This window comes from Bemisia tabaci, chromosome 6 (genome assembly GCF_918797505.1).
Source record: "Bemisia tabaci chromosome 6, PGI_BMITA_v3".
Classification (NCBI taxonomy): domain Eukaryota; kingdom Metazoa; phylum Arthropoda; class Insecta; order Hemiptera; family Aleyrodidae; genus Bemisia; species Bemisia tabaci.
The window spans coordinates 2,755,286-2,775,670 of record NC_092798.1 but is presented as its reverse complement, the minus strand read 5'-3'; the positions used below and the strand labels follow the sequence as shown (position 1 = coordinate 2,775,670).

General features: G+C 36.5%; 1 protein-coding gene across 2 annotated transcripts in view; it reads left to right on the top strand.

The window, feature by feature from the left end:
- LOC109043814 (cytosolic carboxypeptidase-like protein 5) overlaps nt 1–20,385 on the top strand; it is a 28,293-nt gene that overhangs the window by 2,174 nt on the left and 5,734 nt on the right. For both annotated transcript variants that reach the window (XM_019061131.2, XM_019061132.2), the window contains exons 2-13: nt 388–541; nt 1,945–2,049; nt 3,134–3,279; nt 4,742–4,892; nt 5,274–5,363; nt 6,363–6,544; nt 7,236–7,495; nt 9,737–10,533; nt 11,142–11,280; nt 12,232–12,436; nt 13,865–14,062; nt 14,668–14,896. In XM_019061131.2, the coding sequence (XP_018916676.2) occupies nt 448–541; nt 1,945–2,049; nt 3,134–3,279; nt 4,742–4,892; nt 5,274–5,363; nt 6,363–6,544; nt 7,236–7,495; nt 9,737–10,533; nt 11,142–11,280; nt 12,232–12,436; nt 13,865–14,062; nt 14,668–14,896 (2,596 nt within the window). In that variant the 5' untranslated portion in view covers nt 388–447. The remainder of the gene's footprint in view (nt 1–387; nt 542–1,944; nt 2,050–3,133; nt 3,280–4,741; nt 4,893–5,273; nt 5,364–6,362; nt 6,545–7,235; nt 7,496–9,736; nt 10,534–11,141; nt 11,281–12,231; nt 12,437–13,864; nt 14,063–14,667; nt 14,897–20,385) is intronic.

The following is a 20,385-nucleotide window of genomic DNA, read 5'->3' as shown; positions in this document are numbered from 1 at the left end:
GAAAAAAAATTCACTCAGCAGTTTCACTGCAAAAAACAATACGTTGAATGATCTCCTTAAAAAATAGCAAATTTGTACGAAGAAATAACACTAAAATTTAGAAGAAAACTCCACCATGTCTTCTGCCACCTTCATGTTTGTTCCCCTGTAAGTGCTTTCTCATATTTTCTTCCTCTTCAAGTGCCTTCATTTTCCTCCACGACTTGCCGGTCTTTCTGCACCTCTGCGCTTGTAAACTTGAAAGGATATCGTCTCCAATATAATTTTGATAAATCTCATCCGGAGCCATTTATAGTAGCCGTACTTCATTTAGAAACATGTGTACTTACATAGTTTTTTTTTTTTTTATACCATTATTTCTTATATCACATTTTTTCTTTTTTGTAGGATTTGATGATTACTTAGTCCCTGGAAAGGAGCTCACTGAAGACGATTAACTGCCAGGGAATGCCTGATATTGTTTGTGGTGATTTTGTCTTCGTCTCTGACTTTGACTCCAGTAATATTGCACATGCAGAACAAGTTGTTAGGAAAGAACCAGGTTTGTTAAATTGACCTTTTTAAATCCTTCCTTTTACCGTTTCATCACAGATTAAATAGGACGTTGGGGCCATTTATACTACACTTTTTTATATGAACTTGAAAATTTGCCAGAAGCATATTGACGGCTAAAGGGCAAAACCACGATCTTTATTGCGATGCCTCAAAATTTCTGCTCCTACTTTATTTTTGCGAGGAGAAGCAAGTCAGTTACATAACTTGAAATTTCTCCTGCAAATTCTACTAATGGAGAAAAAAAATCAAGAGGATTTTACAAAACATTAAGTTGACTGGTTTTTTAAAGAAAAAACAATGTATGACAGGAAGTCTGCGACAGCACAAGTAGAGATACGTGGTTTTGCACTTTGACTATCGATATGTGGATCGAGGACCAAGAAACTAAAAAACGTGTTCAAAAGAAACTGTAATTCATTCTATGAAAAAAAAAATGGTGTTGGTTCGTAAATAAAACAGACAGCATTACTATTACCAGGTTGTGTTCGGCATGAATAGCTTTTTCGCTGTATCTTACTTTAAGTCATAGGACTTAGCCCATTCGCCTCACATGACGAGTTTACTCGTCAGTAGGCGCCTAGGACATTATCTCAGCTGACGAATTAATTCGCGCCATTTTAAGCGTTCCGACGCTTGAGATGCCATCTATCGAAAAGTGAAGAAACTGCCAAAAAATTGCATAGCAGCGCAATGCCGCAATTTAACTCGTCAACTGAGATATGTCCTGCACGTGCATGACGAGTATACCCGACAAATAAGACGAATGGGTTAAAAATCTCTCAAATATCCTCAGATTGCTTTTTCTCTTAGGCAGTCCTACCAAGATTCACTTAATAATTAAGTATCCAACATTTCTGGTTAGGTTATCTACTGGTCCAAAAAGTCTAGAAATAGTACTGATTTTTTAAGGGCAGTCCGAAAATAGTAAAGAGTGCAAAAATCCGCAAGAAGGTCAAATATTTTTCCCTCATACCATGCTTGTTTTTCTAAATGTGTTCACAGCATTTTTGCTGCAATTCGAACGAAAATTTCAAATTTTCGAACTTTTTCGAATTCCTTGATGAAAGTTCATGATTTTTACTGTAGTTTTACCATAAAAGGAAACCGCACTTTTTCTGGCCTTCCCATTTTTAAAACCCGTTTTCAGAGTCTTCCATTTGTCGTATGCAACTGATCGTAGGCTGCTTGGTTGCCTGGCCAAGAAGTTTTTGCATCCTGCAAATGTACACACAATTCATTCACAATATACACAGGAATTTCTCTCAAATAGTCTTGTCGATTAACGAATACAAATGAAATGAAAACAAGCTTTTACTGAGTTCTTCTCTTTCTGACCTGTGTGTGACCTTCCTGACCTTTCACTGTACATAGCCATTATATCTGTTTCAGCAAATGATGGAGTGGATTTTGAATTCAATGTTTGGACGCACCCTGACTGTGCAGGCACAGAGTTCGAAAACAACAATCGCTCCTGGTTTTATTTTGGAGTTACAGGTCTTTTTTCTCTTTGTACCTCTGATATTTGTACCAAAGATGCTAGTATCTTTTTTTCTTTTTATCGCAAACTGTAGGAAGTGAAAGCACATCGTTATTTGCCCCTAAGTTTTAATTTTACAAGCATCCTTTTCATTCAAATCAGGCCTCTTACCGCTGTGTTTATGTTGTTCATCATCATTTCATCAGGCTCTTAATAAAAATAAACCTAATTTCACATTTTTGTCACGTTCCGTTTATTCCTGGTCTAATAAGGTTTGTCTGATAGAATTAGCAACGCCAGTTTTTTTTTTTTTTCAAGTAGTCTCATGAAAAGATTTCAGAATCAATTTATTGATCTCGGTGACGAATTTGTCAAAATTAACTACTTCTCTTTTTGACAACATTTCTAAATATACTAGAGTCTTTCTACCAAATTCGTGACTTTCTGCATAATTAGGGACTTCTGCCACTAAAATTTCAAATAAGACTTTTGGCTCTTCTGTTCAGAGTATTGTTTTGCGAATATTTTGGTGGGAAAACGCCTGATTTTGGTACGCCAATAAGTATCATAGTTTTAAGTTTGCAGCTCAAAGAATATTGCTTCGAGGAAAAGCTGCATAAACTTCTACTTGCAATATTTTCTTCTGCTTTAATTAAAGTGCTTTTTCTACAGAAACATTAGTTCAAATTTTTCAACTCGTCCTGAGGTTAAGTGTTCTCCTAAAAAATGTTCCTTCACGGTCTAAGGTAGGTAGTTACGATTTTTGTATGTTGGCAACACAGTTGGAAGTATTTCTAGCAAACGGACCTTCGTCCATTATGACGTGAGCCCTGTTCTACACATTCTTATGGGTCTCAGGGCTCATGGCTTAATGCACATAGTCCCGTTTGATAGAAATACATCCAGTTTTTCTTTCATTCATATCCATTTTAAATATCCACTGTAGATGAGGCAGCCTGCCTTACTTAGAATCAATTGTTTTACACACACTGAAATGGAAGGAAATCAGTGCTGCTAACAAACACGCAAAAATCGCCACTGACTAGGATCATTTTTTCTAATGAACTATTACAATTTTTAAAATTTAATCTATCTATGTAGGAGGTGTACCGTTTGCCACCGTGAAACTGAATGTCGTGAATCTCAATCGACAATGCAAAATGTACAGCCAAGGAATGGCACCTGTCACGCGTACATCGCCTGGCAAGTTACACTGGGAAAGAATACGGGACCGTCCTACTTTTTCGGTAAGCAGATTGCTTCAAATTCCTTCTTCGCTGAAATCGAGTTCAGGAAAAGTTATTGAAAAATTTACAGATGCTGGAAATGATTCTTAAACAAACAAGATATTGTCAGAAGACGGCTGACCGCCTATGCTGAAAAAACTTGTGATATCTAGGTTCTAGCATAATGAGGAAATTTTTATGGTCATTAAATCAAAATCAATTGGAATGTCGAACATGTTACTCGACAAAGAAATGTTCCAATTACCAGTCTTTTCTCCTGTTTGAAACAAACTCTCTCTAATCATCAATGGAAAATTTGCTCAAAAAAATGTAATTGCTTCATATTGATGTTGATACTGCAGAAACTCATATCTCGGATTGTGGACGTGCAGACTTCTTGTCATACTTGATTTTCTAAAGAAAAAACTACTCTACATTATTTCTTCAAGAAAGTGGTGATTTTTCTTCTCTGAGTGAAGGATATTCTGTGAAAATTGATGTCATTACATATTCAGTTTCCCCTCATAAAACGAAATAAGAGCAAAAATTTTGAAACACCTCAATCAATGTATGCGTTTTTGCAGTCTTGCCGTTGATATGAAAGTGCTTGATGAGCAGAGGTTTTTCATAATTTTCCTCCGTTATGGAAAATTAAAAAGAATCGGGAAATCATCTATCTCAATGTAAAAAAATTCTCTGCCTTAAGATCAGGGTTGTCAGCGACCGGGAAAACCGGGAAAAGTCAGGGGAAAAAAATCAACCAGGAAAAGTCAGGGAATTTCGGTGTTGGTCAGGGATTTTTCTGATTTTTCGTGGAATTAGGCGCGGGCGGTCTCGGGCTCGCATTGCGGGCCCGAGACTCTCATTTTCACTTTAACAGACTGCGTCAGATCCATACTTAAAAGTCAGGGAAAAATATTGGAAAGTCAGGGAAAAGTCAGGGAATGGAAAAAAATAATTTGGCTGGCAACCCTGTAAGATGTCTTTGGGCAGTATCTCCCATTCGAACACTTCAACAGATTCAATTCCTGTGTCGTAAATCTTGCAATAATTGTTCCATTCAGAAACGGAGAATATTCTTGTGTTCAATTTGCTCTGTGTTTTCTGTTTATAAGGGAAATATATCGAATTCTGGACACCCGCATCGAAGGAATTACACGAAGAAATAAGTAGGAAACAAACTCTCAGAAATGATTTCAATCATACGTGAAAGAAAGGTTGCAAGATCCTTTGTTTATTCAAGTAAAGTTTTCTTACATCCCTTTTTAGGCAAACCTGGTTGCCAGCTACTAAGAATAACCGCCCTTCTAATGCAGTATATTTGAAAAAGGGCGATACAGACCATGCGAATTGTAAGTCAAAGAATAAATTGTAGACTTTTGCAATGCACCCAATATGACTTTTATACAATTTTATCTGTTTAAATAATTTTGTATATGTTTATATACTGTTGCTCAACTGATCAATTTTTATTTTATGCCAGATGGAGGATAACATTTTCACCGTCAGTTGGAAGTACCGAACTCTTGAAAATTTACGTGCAATAACATACTTCGCTTTCACTTATCCCTTCTCATACACGGATTTGCAAGCAAGCCTGAGAAACATTGACATCAGATTCCTAAAGTCAACCGGTAAGTAAACTGATTTTCACTTTAATGCTCAAGCATTGAGACTTTATTAATATTTCTGTGTTTTATCCCGGTCAGTCTGAAGTATTGATCATTTTTTTCAGGGGAAGTCCCGTAAAGGGAGGCGACTCTCCTGCCTAGTCTTTTGACACCCTATATTAGATTTCCCCTGTTCAAAGTGAAGTGTGAAAAAATATTTAAGTTGAACTTAAGTGCCTGATAAGGTTCATGTATATTAAAATCTATTTTGCCAAAGTCATTTCTATTCATTCAGATCAACCAAGTACAGCATTATTTTTCCCATTTTTTTTTTTTTTTTTAAGCTTCAACATATTTTATTAAAAATTTTGATTTCTGGTCTCAACTGTTTTTTTTTCTCAACAGAACGCGGTCCAAGGCTCAAGAAAACTAAGAAATCCATCAACAAACGTATCGATTTATCTCGAAAAATTCAGAAGAAGGAGAAGGTCCAAAGTAAGTTTTCTTTGTTGCATGAATTCTTTACGTGTATTGCGATAATTCTTACCTGCTGGGAAAAAATTACATGTTTATTGCGCACTTGTAAGAATAAGAAGAGAGCAGCATAAAACTCAGAGATTTAGCATACTTTTCAGTTCCCTAAAGGAACGATCATCCATTCCTTCTCAGCTCCATGTTATGCTCAAAGATTTTATGGGAACAGCAGAGATAGAGTTGAGTGCATTAAGTGACACAAATTCTATGTGCCAATGACAAAATTGAATTTTAAGTTATTTCAGCTGCCAATATACCTAGAGGTGTAAAGTGATAAAGTAAGCAAACTTGATTGTGCCCTGCAGTTTTTACTGCGTTACCAGACACTTGTCTAGCCAGGAAAAAAAAAATCAAATTCTCAACCCTCGTGTATAATTGGCAGTAAACTTTTTGATTGATCAAAGAAGAAAAGAAAACATTGTGGATCATAGACGTTTAAAAACAAAATTACTCCACCCAATGAGATTTCTTTCCTGTTGACGGTCAAAGGTTTCCAGCAGTTTCAAAGGCAGGAAACTGACGGCAATATGAAGAAGTCAGGAAATTTTGCGAGTGGTGTGTTGGCTCAGGAATTTTAGCTGTTGCCATTTGAAAAAGCAAGAAAATGACTTCAGAATGCCTGTTTCCTTAATATGAATCCCTAAACGTGGAGATTTTGTCCACAGTTCAGCAAATGTCACAATAATCAAAAGAAAAAAATCTCAATTGAAGCTCTGATGGAGGGTGAGAGAATATGAAAGGAATTCAGAAATTTTAGAGTTCTGAAGAAGTGAAACAAGTCAGAATAAAGTTAGAGAATGTTAAGGATTGGGGGAATGAAAAAATTATAGTGCTGTAACTACATATCAAATTATTTTTGGGTCATCTATCTTGTGCTCTTGTATTTTATCAACTAGACTTTGCGAGAGTTTCATCTACACCTTCATATTGATCATTAAAAAACATGTGTATTGTTTCCAGGACATCGCCTTGATGATATCTACTACAAAAGGGAAACCATTTGCTTGACCTGTGAAGGACGAAAGGTGGACTTACTGACCATCACATCTTATCATGGCATAACATCTCAGAGAGAACCCCGATATGCTGGTTTGTTTCCCGAAAAGGATGTCGATCGACCTTTTCGATTTGTGGGTAAAAAGGTTAGTTCATTTAAACAATCAGGTATCAAAGGGATTTATTTTTCTTTGACTTAGATATCTTGTTGTCATTATTTGAAACTGGATCTCCTTTTAAATGTTAATGTTAAACGTTAATGATGAGCAATGCCCAAATTGCGTTTGTGGAAGATAAAATAACTAACCATCCTTTGAAAAAACACTTGCCATGATGTGCATTGTATTAATCATTTTAATGGATATAATGGTTGCTAGAATGATTTTTTTTAAAGGAACATGCACGAAATACAATGAAATTTGGCTCAGGCTAAATTTCAATATTATTTGATATGGTGTTTCTCATTACTGTCTAAGCAAGATGAGCTTTTAAAATGAAAATTTCTGTGTGCTAATGATCCTCTTATACGCGTTTTCTAATGGAGATGTGCGACTTTTGTTATGTTCATGTGGGGGCTGCATTGTACGCTGTTATCATTCTGGCAAAAAAAAAAAAAAATTCAGAGCTGAAAAATTTATTTTCCTTGAGTTTGGTACACAGAAAGTCCGATTCCGTAAGCTCATCTTGCTCAGGAGGCCATATGAAGCATCATATTAAATAATTGAAAAAAGTACCCAATGCCAAATTTCTTGGTATGCCGCTCATAATTAAGATAAAAATCTTCACTCAAATCAAATAACTGATACTAAAATATATGAAAATTTCTCCACTTCACAGGTCATCTTCCTTAGTGCCAGAGTGCATCCGGGGGAGACGCCATCAAGCTTTGTCATGAATGGAGTGATACAACTCCTGATTAGCCGTGATGATCCTGTCGCCATATCTCTCCGTCGGTTGTATGTTTTCAAGTTAATGCCAATGCTTAATCCAGATGGAGTTTCACATGGTCACTATCGAACAGATATGCGGGGTGTTAATTTGAATCGGTTCTATTTGAACCCGTCTCCACTCTATCAGCCATCAGTATATGCGGCCAAGTAAGTTTTTTGCAATTACATTAATCCCTTCAAGTGTTGGGCCAAGACTCAAGTATAACATCCTTTAAAACACTTGAATGTGTCTCATTTTCTCCCATTTCTATCTACGTTTAAAAAACAGAAGTTGTAAGAATTGACTAAATATGCCTAATAATATATAAAGTTTCTATGAGAGAAGTTAACTGAAATGAATGTAAAAATTGTATCAGTCAGCAAAATTTTATCAATTGGTGATTGATAATTTCCTGGCAGCTTTAGTTCATAGAGAAATTAATATGATAATTGACCAAGATGCAAGGCACAAATTCAAGCACTGAGTTAATGTTTTTTCTTTCACTTAGAGCGCAACACATACAACAATTGTTATTGAGAATATACTACTTTTAACTAAGATATTGACAAGTACCGACACATCAATTCAAACTTCCTGCTCATGAGAAACCATGATTTACTCAGGTTAAGTTGCACATCAGACGTTACGGTAACAGCTTGTACGGTATGCAAATGTGGCAACATCAATCTCAGTGTTTTTTGTTAACTATTGCGTGTTGTTTACATTAAAAACAGAGGGTGAGGAAGGAACACTGATTGATTGATAAGCTTGCCAAAACTATTTTAGCTCTCATTTTAATTCACTTAGACTTTGATTTTTCTTGTGAGCAAGAAATTTTAATTTTCTGTAGCCAGTGCGGAACAAAAACGTCCATATCTTGGTTTGAAGTTAACTTAAGTCATGTTCGTTGAGTAATTGGCGTCCTCTGTAAAATTTTGAAGAGAAAACCAGAATGCTTAAATTGGTATCTTTACTTGTGGTCCAATGTATGCATTGGCAGAGTTTTAAAAAGTTATGATTTTCTGGCAACTTTTCAAGACTATGTATTTTTAATCAATGGATATCCAAAGTATAGCTTATCCCCAAAAATACCATCTCTTTCTGTGGATTTTACGCGTTCTAGAAAAAAGTCACCCATATTTGACAATTATCTGAGTTATCAGGATTAAAATTACATAGGGTGTTCAAAAAGTTTTGCACACTTCCGGATTTTGAGCGAACGAAAGCAGCTATTGATTTGCGGTTTATGTGTGCTTAAAGTAGACGTAATTACTAATAAAACAAGACCAAGAACAACTCTCTAGCTTAAAAAATGGCAGAGATATAGGGTTTTGAAAATGACATGTAGCGTGACTCCCTCCAGGATTTTTAGCTACAAATACGTTTATCAAGGGGAAAAAAGTTAAATGAGAATTGAAAGTTTTTATTGAAAAAACTTACAAACTCTTACGGAAAGTGACGAACTTCAAGTTTCTTCATCGGATGACACGGATGACTCAACATTCGGCTGTTTTTCGAAGTATTTTCCACCACTTTGAACACAAAGCTTCAGCCGTTCTGCCCACTTCACAAGGATCGTCTTTTCAATTCCTCTTGACGGAGGGTTTTGAAGCATTTTTGAACAGCGGTTTTGATCTAGGCTTTGGAATGGCTCTTTCCTGAGTTAAAGAAATTTCTGAGAGGCACACGGTTTGACTCCATAGCCTAGATCAAAATCGCTGTTCGAAAATGCTTCAAAACCCTCCGTCAAGAAGACTTCGAAAAGACGATCCTTGTGAATTGGACAGAGCGGCTGAAGCTTTGTGTTCAAAGTGGTGGAAAATACTTCGAAAAACAGCCGAATGTTGAGTCATCCGTGTCATCCGATGAAGAAACTTGAAGTTTGTCAATTTCCGTAAGAGTCTGTAAGTTTTTTCAATAAAAACACTCAATTCTCATTTAACTTTTTTCCCCTTGATAAACATATTTGCAGCTAAAAATCCTGGAGGGGGTCACGCTACATGTCATTTTCAAGACCCTGTATCTCTGCCATTTTTTAAGCTAGAGAGTTGTTCTTGGTCTTGTTTTATTGGTAATTATGTCTACTTTAAGCACACATAAACCGCAAATCAATAGCTGCTTTCGTTTGCTCAAAATCTGGAAGTGTGCAAAACTTTTTGAACACCCTATGTAAAAGGAATACTAATAAAGGTAGAGAAATTCTTGAAGAATGTGAGCTCAAAAGGAGAACTTTAAGTACATTTTAAGTTTTCTAGATGTATAATGACTTCTTGAAGATAATTCAATTTTGTAGTGAGGGAATGACTTGCCGATTGATCGCATGTAAAGGATTTATTCCGCTTATTTTTTGAAATATGTTGTCAATTAAGCAGGGATGATTATCAATTAATACTCCTACGTTTTTTCAGGGCTGTTATCCTCTACCACTTCAACGGCAATGAATCTGAAGACCTGTCGATGTCAGTTGATAGTAAATCAGAGAAACCTCCACGCATCACCCAAAGCAAAAGTGAAGATTGCTTTCTCTCTTTATCCAAGGACATGTCTGAAACACCATCCAGTGCACCAGTGCGAGCAATAGCTTTTGTAGACAGCAAGACTAGCTTAAGCTCAGCAATCCCTGCTATGAAGGTAGAAAGCATGCCAGAAGCAATGAATGTTGCCCTTGAAAAACTTGGCCCTGATGGTGCTCCCGCTTCCAAAAATATTGGCAGTGAAAACTTAGATTTGCCGCAAAATCCAAGTGTAGCTGATCCCCCAGTCGAAATCGATTTCAACTCAATCAAACTGGAATTAGCGGCAGGTGGATCTGCTGAACCTGCCAAGCCAGCGCAGATTTTTTCGACTGAAATGGTTGGGGCAGTTGGAGTGATCGAGCTGAAAGGTCAAGAAGAAATGAAACAGGGTCTTATTGGAAATGATTGTGATAATCAAGGCTGTGATGATAAATTAGGTGTAAGTGACGCAAGCGATGTGATTTGTAAAGTAGAAAAAGTAAGTCAAGAAAGTGAATCCTTATCTAGAGAGACATTGTCGTCCCTGCGTCTGTCTCCAATGCAGGCCAGTGTGAGCCAAGATTCACTGCTGAGCCCAAAACTTTTTGCGAAGAAGGCTCCCTGGACCAATCAACCGAAAGCAGGCTGTGAGTCTCCTGATTCGGAGCTCTTTTTGTATGTTGACTTCCATGGTCATGCTTCAAAAAAAGGTAAGCACTCAAGACTTTGGAACCCAAGATTATTTTTAAGAAATTTTTTCAGATTTAGAGTTGCAAAAAATGTGTAATCTTTGGAATGACGTTTTTCAAAAATTCATCTTAAAAATATTTTGTAAGCTTTAAATTATTGTAGCTACCTATCATTATGTATGATTCTTAAAAAAATAGAACTCTTTGATGGAGTCCATAAAATTTTTCATGTAGGTGAGTTCTCATGAAATATCTCCACCTAATTGTTCAGTTGAGCCTTGATTATCTTTAAATTTGTATATTTTGCAGGGGTGGAAAAATACCTGAACCTAATCTTGCAATCCATAGACTGCAAGGAACACAAGGCAAACGTTCAGACATAATGATAGTTTTGATATGTGGGGCAAATTCAAAGCCTGCAAAAACGCCAGATTGCGTTAAATGGCCGGTGTTTTAAAACTTTTTGCACCCCAGGTATTCTACGTGTTGGCAAATTTCGAAGTCATTAAAATTTGCGTTCTATGGCTCAAAATCTTAAAATGATTTTCCTCATAAGTGCGCTTTGTAATTTTTATAAATAACAATTAAAATGTGACTGTAATAAAATTATTGTTTTCTCCAACTTGCAGGGATTTTCATGTACGGAAATCATTTTAGCAACACTTTGGATCAAGTTGAGTGCATGCTCCTACCGAAGCTGATGTCAATCAACTCTCAGAATTTCCATTTCAACGCATGCAATTTTACTGAGAAAAATATGTATTTGAGGTAAATTAGTCTATTTAAAATCTTATTTTTACTATCACTGAAGCTGAACTGACGAAGTAAACTCCCACTAACTGTAGATCAATTGCTAAAACCTTGAAATTGTCTGGCCAGAAATTTTTAAATCACCTAATTAATTTTTCCAAATCCATGCATTGTTCTACTTATTTCATATAAGGAAATGCTTTTCCGTAATTGAATGTACCATTTTAAAAAGGGCGAAAGCTCATTTTTTTGAAAATGGATTTTTTGGCTTTTCTGCATAAGTACATCTTTACATATTTTAATGTGTGTCAACTTCATGAAAACGTCATAAAATTTCACAATTTTCTCACTAACATAGTCGCATACAGTTTTTTGTGTCTCCTGAAAAATTTGTTTTTTAGACCTACATTCTTTTCAAAAAAGTGCATTAAATTGATTTTTTTTTCTGTAAGGCAGATTTTTTTTACGTAATCACTGAAGTCACTCAATCATTATCTCAATGGGTAATGAAAATAGTTCTTTTGCCTCTGAGAAATTCACTTAAAAAGTTAGAATTTTATTCTATAGGTTGTTGCACTCAGAAAGGAGGAAAGGGTCAGATACCGCTGAGCATGTGAACAAATTGAAAAAAAATTTTAAAATTTTTGGGATGAACATGTCAAAAATATCGACAAATAATGTCATTTTTTTTATGTGTGTGTGTGTGTTTGTTTAAAGGGAAAATTAAGTGAAGCGTCATGTTTTTCAGGGTGTACAAACTGGAGTGATGGATGCATGACAAGGGAAAGGGACATCCATACTTCCACTTTTCAGTGTGATGCAATTTACAAACCTCTAAATTAGATGAAAACCAAAAGATTTTTCTCAGAAAAATAGAATAGTAATATGTAAAGATGAAATTTCCTATCAAATCTAATTCAGAAAAAAATAGCAGTGAAGTATAAACTAAATTGGTTTTTATTTTTTCAGAGATCGACGAGACGGTCTGAGCCGGGAAGGCTCTGGTCGAGTTGCCGTGTGGAAGACAACAGGTCTACTGAAAAGTTACACATTGGAGTGCAATTATAACACGGGGCGATTGGTCAACACCCTGCCTCCTCCTCTGCGGTCTCTTGAAAAGCGGCACCACAATCTACTGGTTCCTCCTAAGTACACGCCGCAAGTATTTGAAGAGGTAGCGTGACCCACTCAGTGCGCAATTGAGGCACTGGATGCGAAAAGGGCACTTCTCTGTTGCAGTGTTTCAGAGTCTCATCTAATATTTCATTCATTGTTAGGGAAGTGAATGTACCCGTTTCACTAAAAATTTTACAGAAAATTCCTTACGATTCTACAATTTTCTATGAAAATAATTCTGGAAAAATCACCCACTGAATTCTTCTCCAAGGGATTAATTCGCAACAGAGATTCTGAAACACTCCAATCGAAAAGTGCCCTTTTTGCATCCAGTGCCTCAATTTTTCCTTTATGTACCTAACAGTCTCCTTCATCATTTCTGCTTTCAACGAAATCCTATAATACCTACTTTGATGTTGGTAAGAACCAGTAGGATTAGACCACATTTTGCAATCAGGAACTAAAATCTCTGGCTTAGTTTGTAAATAACATTTTTGCCATTAGTTATTCATAGGTATTTTCAAGCATGAGCCAAAAATTTTAGTTCCTAATCGCTAAATGCAGTCCAATTGTTTATTACCATAGAGAAAAAAAAAGATAAGGTCGCATCTTGAGGATTCCTTACCCTGTAGGTTGGTATAAAATGGCATTGTTATACCGGTAAAATCTGGAATTGGAACCAAATGTCAGTTGTCATATGGAAAACGGACCAAAACGTCCATGAAAGACTTTCTTCCATAAACGACACCACTTCCAACAAAATCGATGATATAAACTGTTCTTATTGACCTACACTATTGACAAAATCCAAGATCTCCGAAATAGAACCACCTTCCTTTTTTTTTCTCAATGGTTTATTACATTTTGTCGGCAAATATCAACTGAGAAAGTCCTAAACCATGTTTTTTGTGCCCAAACACTCTGTATGAAGATTTCCTGTCAAACTTAATGTTTTGAATGTAAAACTACTCAATAGCAATTTTTATAAATTGCTATGATTTTTCTTCTCTACGAAAAAAATTCCGTAAAGACTTCTAGAAATGATGTTAATTCTTCTATTTTAAAAAAGAATAAAATTGGAGCAGCAATTTTAAAACACTGCAAACAAAGTACATGGTTTGGAAGATTCACTGTCAATATTTATCTTATGTGCAGGATGTAACCGTTATGATTCCTAGCCTGTAAGTGTTCATGCAAGGTCAAGAAATCCTATAAAAAAAACCACAGAATGCAAAAGCCGTGAAATTCCAGAGCCAGAGACCATCGCCTTGCTTGTGCAATTTCTCCGTTTTGTTCATGGTATTTTCTTTAGAATAAAATTGTTCAATGGTAGATAGGCAGGTTGCGCTCTATCTACTTGCAGCAAAATGAAAACTTACTGCAGAAAAAATAGGTCACTACGGGATCCCATCCTTTCTTTTGTGTCCTCTTTTAATTTGATATCTTATATGTCCTTATCTAAGTTTTTTATCCTCATTGTTTGTAGATCGGAAAAGCATTAGGTGCATCTATTCTTGATCTCACCGGTTCGAATCCTAATAGTCGTCTTGCAAATTCTGAGTACTATAGTCTCAATGGAGTTAGAGACTGGCTGAAGCTGCAGCAAATCGCAGAAAATAACTTGACTGCTCTGCAACGGACTGTAGTCAATAAACAGTTCAAAAAACTTACTGGATCTCAACCGGTAAGTGGTTATTACAATGACATTCAAGTCTTTGCATCTCGAATCAGAGCATTTCGATCCAAGCTTTCAAAGTAGAAAAAAGAGCTCCTGAAAGTACTTGATTTCAGGGTTGCAAAAAATTCTAAAATGCGGACCGTTGCACATGATGTGTAGGATGTTTTTGCCCCATAGCAAAATTTTGTATTTGTTTCACGGAAAAGTGTCTGACTGCCCACTCTTTCTAGAATTCAGAAAAAAGAAGAACATAAAGAGTGATCATTTTCTAAAAACTTCCATTTTGCATCATGTTTGCTGCAGTTACAAGATGAGGTGTTTTTTGCACCCCTGCTTAATTTATGGAGAATTTGTGTAAGTTCATTCAAGTCCTGGAAATTTTAGATTCCCAGTCTAGTTCCAGAGAATTGCAATTTTGTACGTATATAAATCTCCTTTGCTCACCTCCTTTCTTTTGCTGCCTCATTTTGTAGCTCGAATATTCTTTAGATAGCTAACCTATGGTAGGCTGTGATAGCCGTCAGTAAAAAAAGCATTTTCATCTATCTTTTTACTCTAGGTGTTGTCACTACATCGTGCCTCTTTTAACAATTCTTTTCATGGTGTTTCAGCCGAAATCAGACGATCCGGCAAACGCAGAAAACGTTCCACTTGCATGTTCGAGCAAATTGCCCTCCGATTCAAAAGCAGGCATTAAAGTGGCGAACCTGACTTTGGACAAAAAAGAAAACATTGTCTTAAGTGTTAATCAGCAGAACAAGAAACTGCGTCAGAAGACGTCAAAAATCAATTCCATACTCCAAGTGAGAGCTAAGTGTGCTACAATAAATGCTATTCCAGGTTGGTGTGATTTTTAGTAGCAAGCTCACCTCAGGAGCTGTTCATAAATTGAGTAGTACTCTCAGAGCAAATGTAAGTAAAAGGGTCCGACTCGTATTATGAAAATTAGGGCAAAAACTGGATCAATTAACTATCATGGGTTACAAAATGTCGATGTTGAATTTTTTTTCATGCAATATGGGTGTGTGTCCATCATTTTTAGTTTTTACCCTGAAAGAGTACCTCCTACACCAGCCTTGAACGATTCTGACATGACATTTTTTTCGATCTATCTCAGCCAAAGAGATCCAAAGAGGTGATAAATTGTTTTAAACAAAATTTCAGGAAGTTCGCACCTGCATTAAAAAGGGGCAAATAGACAAAACAATGTAAAGAAACATTATGTAATTTTATGGACAGCTCCTTATGTGTACCCTTCCATTGATGAGAAAAGGCCCTTCAAGTCTTTGTTCTGAGACACAAAGTTACGTTGTTTCTCATTATACAAAACACTCAGAATTCTGCAGCCTTATGGTCATAGATGGGTCATTCCACGTCAACTGTGCCAGGCTCGGAACCCGACCCCCTCCGATTTGGCTGAAAATTGGTATACGGGGTCTTTACATCATTATAAGAAACTAATTTGAAGGGTTTTCCCATCCGACGCCCCGTTCGCGAGATATCGACCCCCAAAGATGGGGTGAATTTTAGCGATATTCAAAAACGCCCGTTTTAGCGATTCTCATTTTCTCGACTTCCCTCTCTTTAACTCTCCATAGCGAGACTCTGTATCAATCCATCATACTTTGAAAGAGTGTTTCTAGACCAGTTTTTCATGTAGATTCTGAATATGCCATCGAAATTTAGCTAAAAATTATTCTAATGGCCGTAATTTAGGGTTTTTTAAAATTTACGATTTTTTCGCCATTCAATGTTCAAACTCAATTATCTAAAAAACAGTCACTCCGATTTTCGATTTTTTTTTTATACTTCAAGCTTAGGATATATACTTTTGGTTGATATACTTTTTTCGATAGTAATCGGACGGTTAAGGGCCTAAAAAAATTCAAATAGGCCAAAAAAGGTCAAAAATTGGTAAAAAAGGACGATTTTTCACATGTTAATCCACATATTTCGATAATGAACTCTTCAATTGTCGATATTTTTTCCCACTTTACCCTCTATCATGTATAAAATCAGACTGTCAACGCTTTCCATACATGCACCGATCGATTAACGGCCTGATGGAAACCGGAAACCGACCGAAAATCCTCGAAATTGACGCAAAAAGACGATTTTTCACACCGTAACCTATGCATTCCATGGATTGTAACTGCAATTTCCAATTTTCTCTCTCTATTTCAATCTTAAGGTGTATACTTTCGAGTAATAAACCCTTACTAACGTGCATCGATGGGACACGGAACCATACGGAAATGAAAACCGGCCGGAAATGCTCAAAAATGACGGGCGAAGGCGATTTATTACACGGGAACCGATGCATCTCATGAATAGTCACTGAAATTTTCATTTTTTTCTCTTTACTTCAAACTTATAGTGTAATATTCCTAGTACTTAACACTAATAAAAGTGCATTGATTTGTTACGGAGGTGAATGGAAATGGCAACCGGCCGGAAATGCTAAAAAAAGGCGGGATTTCCCACGGTAATCCGAGCATCTCATGAATAGTCACTGCGATTTCCACTTTTCTTTTCTGTTCTTCAAACTTAAGGTGTACCTTAAAAAAGCTTACATTACAAATTATCCATTTATTGGTAAAATATATAAAAAAATCAAATTAGAAATAGACCGGAAACTCTACCCCCCCCCCCCCCCAAAAGGCGATAAATTACGTTTTATATGTGGAGTTGATTTGAATCGATGATATAATTTAAAGGAGCCGATGCCGGCATCATAAAAATCGCCGATTATAAACTTGACGGCGGAAAAATATGATACTCTTCATCGGTCCTTGGAAGGACCTTTCTAAAGGTGGAGGCAGCCTGACACTCCTTTCAAAAAAGTTAGAAGCCAAGATAACTAACTCAGAATTACACCCCTACGGCTTCTGAATAGAGGCGATGAAGAACGGCCAGCCCCGATCGATTCAAATGAATCAGATCCCGGGCGAAAATTCTACCCGTAGAAATTTCGGACGAATCGTAGTCGCCAAAATTCCACCGATTCCTCGCCTTCCTCGCCGGGTTAATGAGGAGATTGCTTTGGTGAATCGTTGGCTGGAGGACGTCTGCCGCCCACGAGGACCCAAAGTTATCCTCATTAACTCCTTTGATCCCTTCATTGATTCAGATCCCGGACGTGTAAGGACAACTTTCTTCGAAAGTCGTTACTCGCATGGCAAAAAGGATCTGATTCATTTGAATCGATCGGGGCTGGCCGTTCTTCATCGCCTCTATTCAGAAGCCGTAGGGGTGTAATTCTGAGTTAGTTATCTTGGCTTCTAACTTTTTTGAAAGGAGTGTCAGGCTGCCTCCACCTTTAGAAAGGTCCTTCCAAGGACCGATGAAGAGTATCATATTTTTCCGCCGTCAAGTTTATAATCGGCGATTTTTATGATGCCGGCATCGGCTCCTTTAAATTATATCATCGATTCAAATCAACTCCACATATAAAACGTAATTTATCGCCTTTTGGGGGGGGGGGGGGGGGTAGAGTTTCCGGTCTATTTCTAATTTGATTTTTTTATATATTTTACCAATAAATGGATAATTTGTAATGTAAGCTTTTTTAAGGTACACCTTAAGTTTGAAGAACAGAAAAGAAAAGTGGAAATCGCAGTGACTATTCATGAGATGCTCGGATTACCGTGGGAAATCCCGCCTTTTTTTAGCATTTCCGGCCGGTTGCCATTTCCATTCACCTCCGTAACAAATCAATGCACTTTTATTAGTGTTAAGTACTAGGAATATTACACTATAAGTTTGAAGTAAAGAGAAAAAAATGAAAATTTCAGTGACTATTCATGAGATGCATCGGTTCCCGTGTAATAAATCGCCTTCGCCCGTCATTTTTGAGCATTTCCGGCCGGTTTTCATTTCCGTATGGTTCCGTGTCCCATCGATGCACGTTAGTAAGGGTTTATTACTCGAAAGTATACACCTTAAGATTGAAATAGAGAGAGAAAATTGGAAATTGCAGTTACAATCCATGGAATGCATAGGTTACGGTGTGAAAAATCGTCTTTTTGCGTCAATTTCGAGGATTTTCGGTCGGTTTCCGGTTTCCATCAGGCCGTTAATCGATCGGTGCATGTATGGAAAGCGTTGACAGTCTGATTTTATACATGATAGAGGGTAAAGTGGGAAAAAATATCGACAATTGAAGAGTTCATTATCGAAATATGTGGATTAACATGTGAAAAATCGTCCTTTTTTACCAATTTTTGACCTTTTTTGGCCTATTTGAATTTTTTTAGGCCCTTAACCGTCCGATTACTATCGAAAAAAGTATATCAACCAAAAGTATATATCCTAAGCTTGAAGTATAAAAAAAAAATCGAAAATCGGAGTGACTGTTTTTTAGATAATTGAGTTTGAACATTGAATGGCGAAAAAATCGTAAATTTTAAAAAACCCTAAATTACGGCCATTAGAATAATTTTTAGCTAAATTTCGATGGCATATTCAGAATCTACATGAAAAACTGGTCTAGAAACACTCTTTCAAAGTATGATGGATTGATACAGAGTCTCGCTATGGAGAGTTAAAGAGAGGGAAGTCGAGAAAATGAGAATCGCTAAAACGGGCGTTTTTGAATATCGCTAAAATTCACCCCATCTTTGGGGGTCGATATCTCGCGAACGGGGCGTCGGATGGGAAAACCCTTCAAATTAGTTTCTTATAATGATGTAAAGACCCCGTATACCAATTTTCAGCCAAATCGGAGGGGGTCGGGTTCCGAGCCTGGCACAGTTGACGTGGAATGACCCAGATGAGTTATAGGGCAAAGATACATGGCCAGGACAATATTAACACTCAAATTAAATTACGATGGCCCCCGTGAAACAATTTTTCTTAGCCCTCCTTTAACGAATATTCTCCAATATTAGATAACTGTGCACTACAATTCAAAAACTTTTAAGGAGAAGATAGTATTTTTTTATTTATGTGTAACTTTCCACAGGGGAGGGAATCTCATATAACGAAGACAAATCTTTGATGAGAGCTATTAGCATCCAGTTGGATGAAAAAATTGTTCTTGAAGTTCTCGGTGAAAATACTCCCTTTTATTGCCAAGAGTAAGCAGAGACGTTAAAAGCTGTGAGCATAAAATTACTTTTTAAGTTGTCGATTTTGAAATCTGATTTCGAGATGAAAATGTATAGAGGTTCTCTCTCCAAACCAAGTCTTCTGAACTTCAACCCATCTTAGATCTGGTTCACTTTGACATTTTTGGGTGATTTTTGTGCCGAAAAGTTTATGAAAAATTTCTCTTTGCTGTTTTATATCTCAATTTTTAGTTTTCCAGCCCATGAGGTCCCTTTTTGTGTATATGGTCACTTTTATTCCTTTAAAACCTAAAATTTGCCAAAAACAGCTCGTGTTCCTGTGACTATGGAATGTATAGGTGTAACCTCCCCTGCATTGCAGGCTCTTTAACACTACTTGGCCAAAAATTAACAAATAAAATGAATGAAGTTGGGAAAATCAAATCGTTCTGGTATCAAATGAAGACAAAAATTGTGAGCACAAATCATTAATGGGGTAAGTGCCAGAAACTGAAAATCGAGCTAAATGTGGAATATTGTTCCAAGCACCAAGGACAATATCGACAATAGAGAAGTGTGTATAGCATCTGAAAGATAGCATCAGTGGTATGTTTCAAAGCAATGTGAATAACTCGAAATCAATTTTTTGGCACCCAACCCGTTATCTGTGATAAGTCTTTGATGTGGGCATGAACTCTCCGCTTCATAGTCGTTTTTTGTGATAACTTGTTTTGACCCTATTTGATTTTTGTTTGTTTTTTGTGTTTCTTGAGATTGATTTTTCTAATCCTCCTAACACTAGCTTCCTCTGTGTATAATCAGTAGAAGTCTAGATTATACTTTGTGTTTCGCTTAAGATGAAATCCAAAACTTTTCTTCTCAGAACCACTCTTTTTAGAACCCTCTTATCTACCAGTTACTGTGCGCGCCTTCAAACTTCTTGGGTTTTAAGTAGTAACAATAACTCTACTAAAAATTACAAGCTTGTAATAAATAAAAATGTGTTTCCTCTCGGTCCAGAAGTTCAAGAATATTTATCGGGAAAATAAAAAATTTCTCAAAATGCGACTATTTTGGAAAATTTTACAATGGACCTCTAGTCAAAATATGATATAAAGGTTTATGCAACATGGTTTCTGTTAAATATTTTCTTCAAATGGAAAAATGTCAATAGAGGATGATCCACCGTTTCAGAATCAGCCAAAACCTGCAAAGGAATGGTTTTTTATTCGAATTTGCAGTAAATCCTATGTCAAGAAACTTTTTGAAATTTGAGTGATT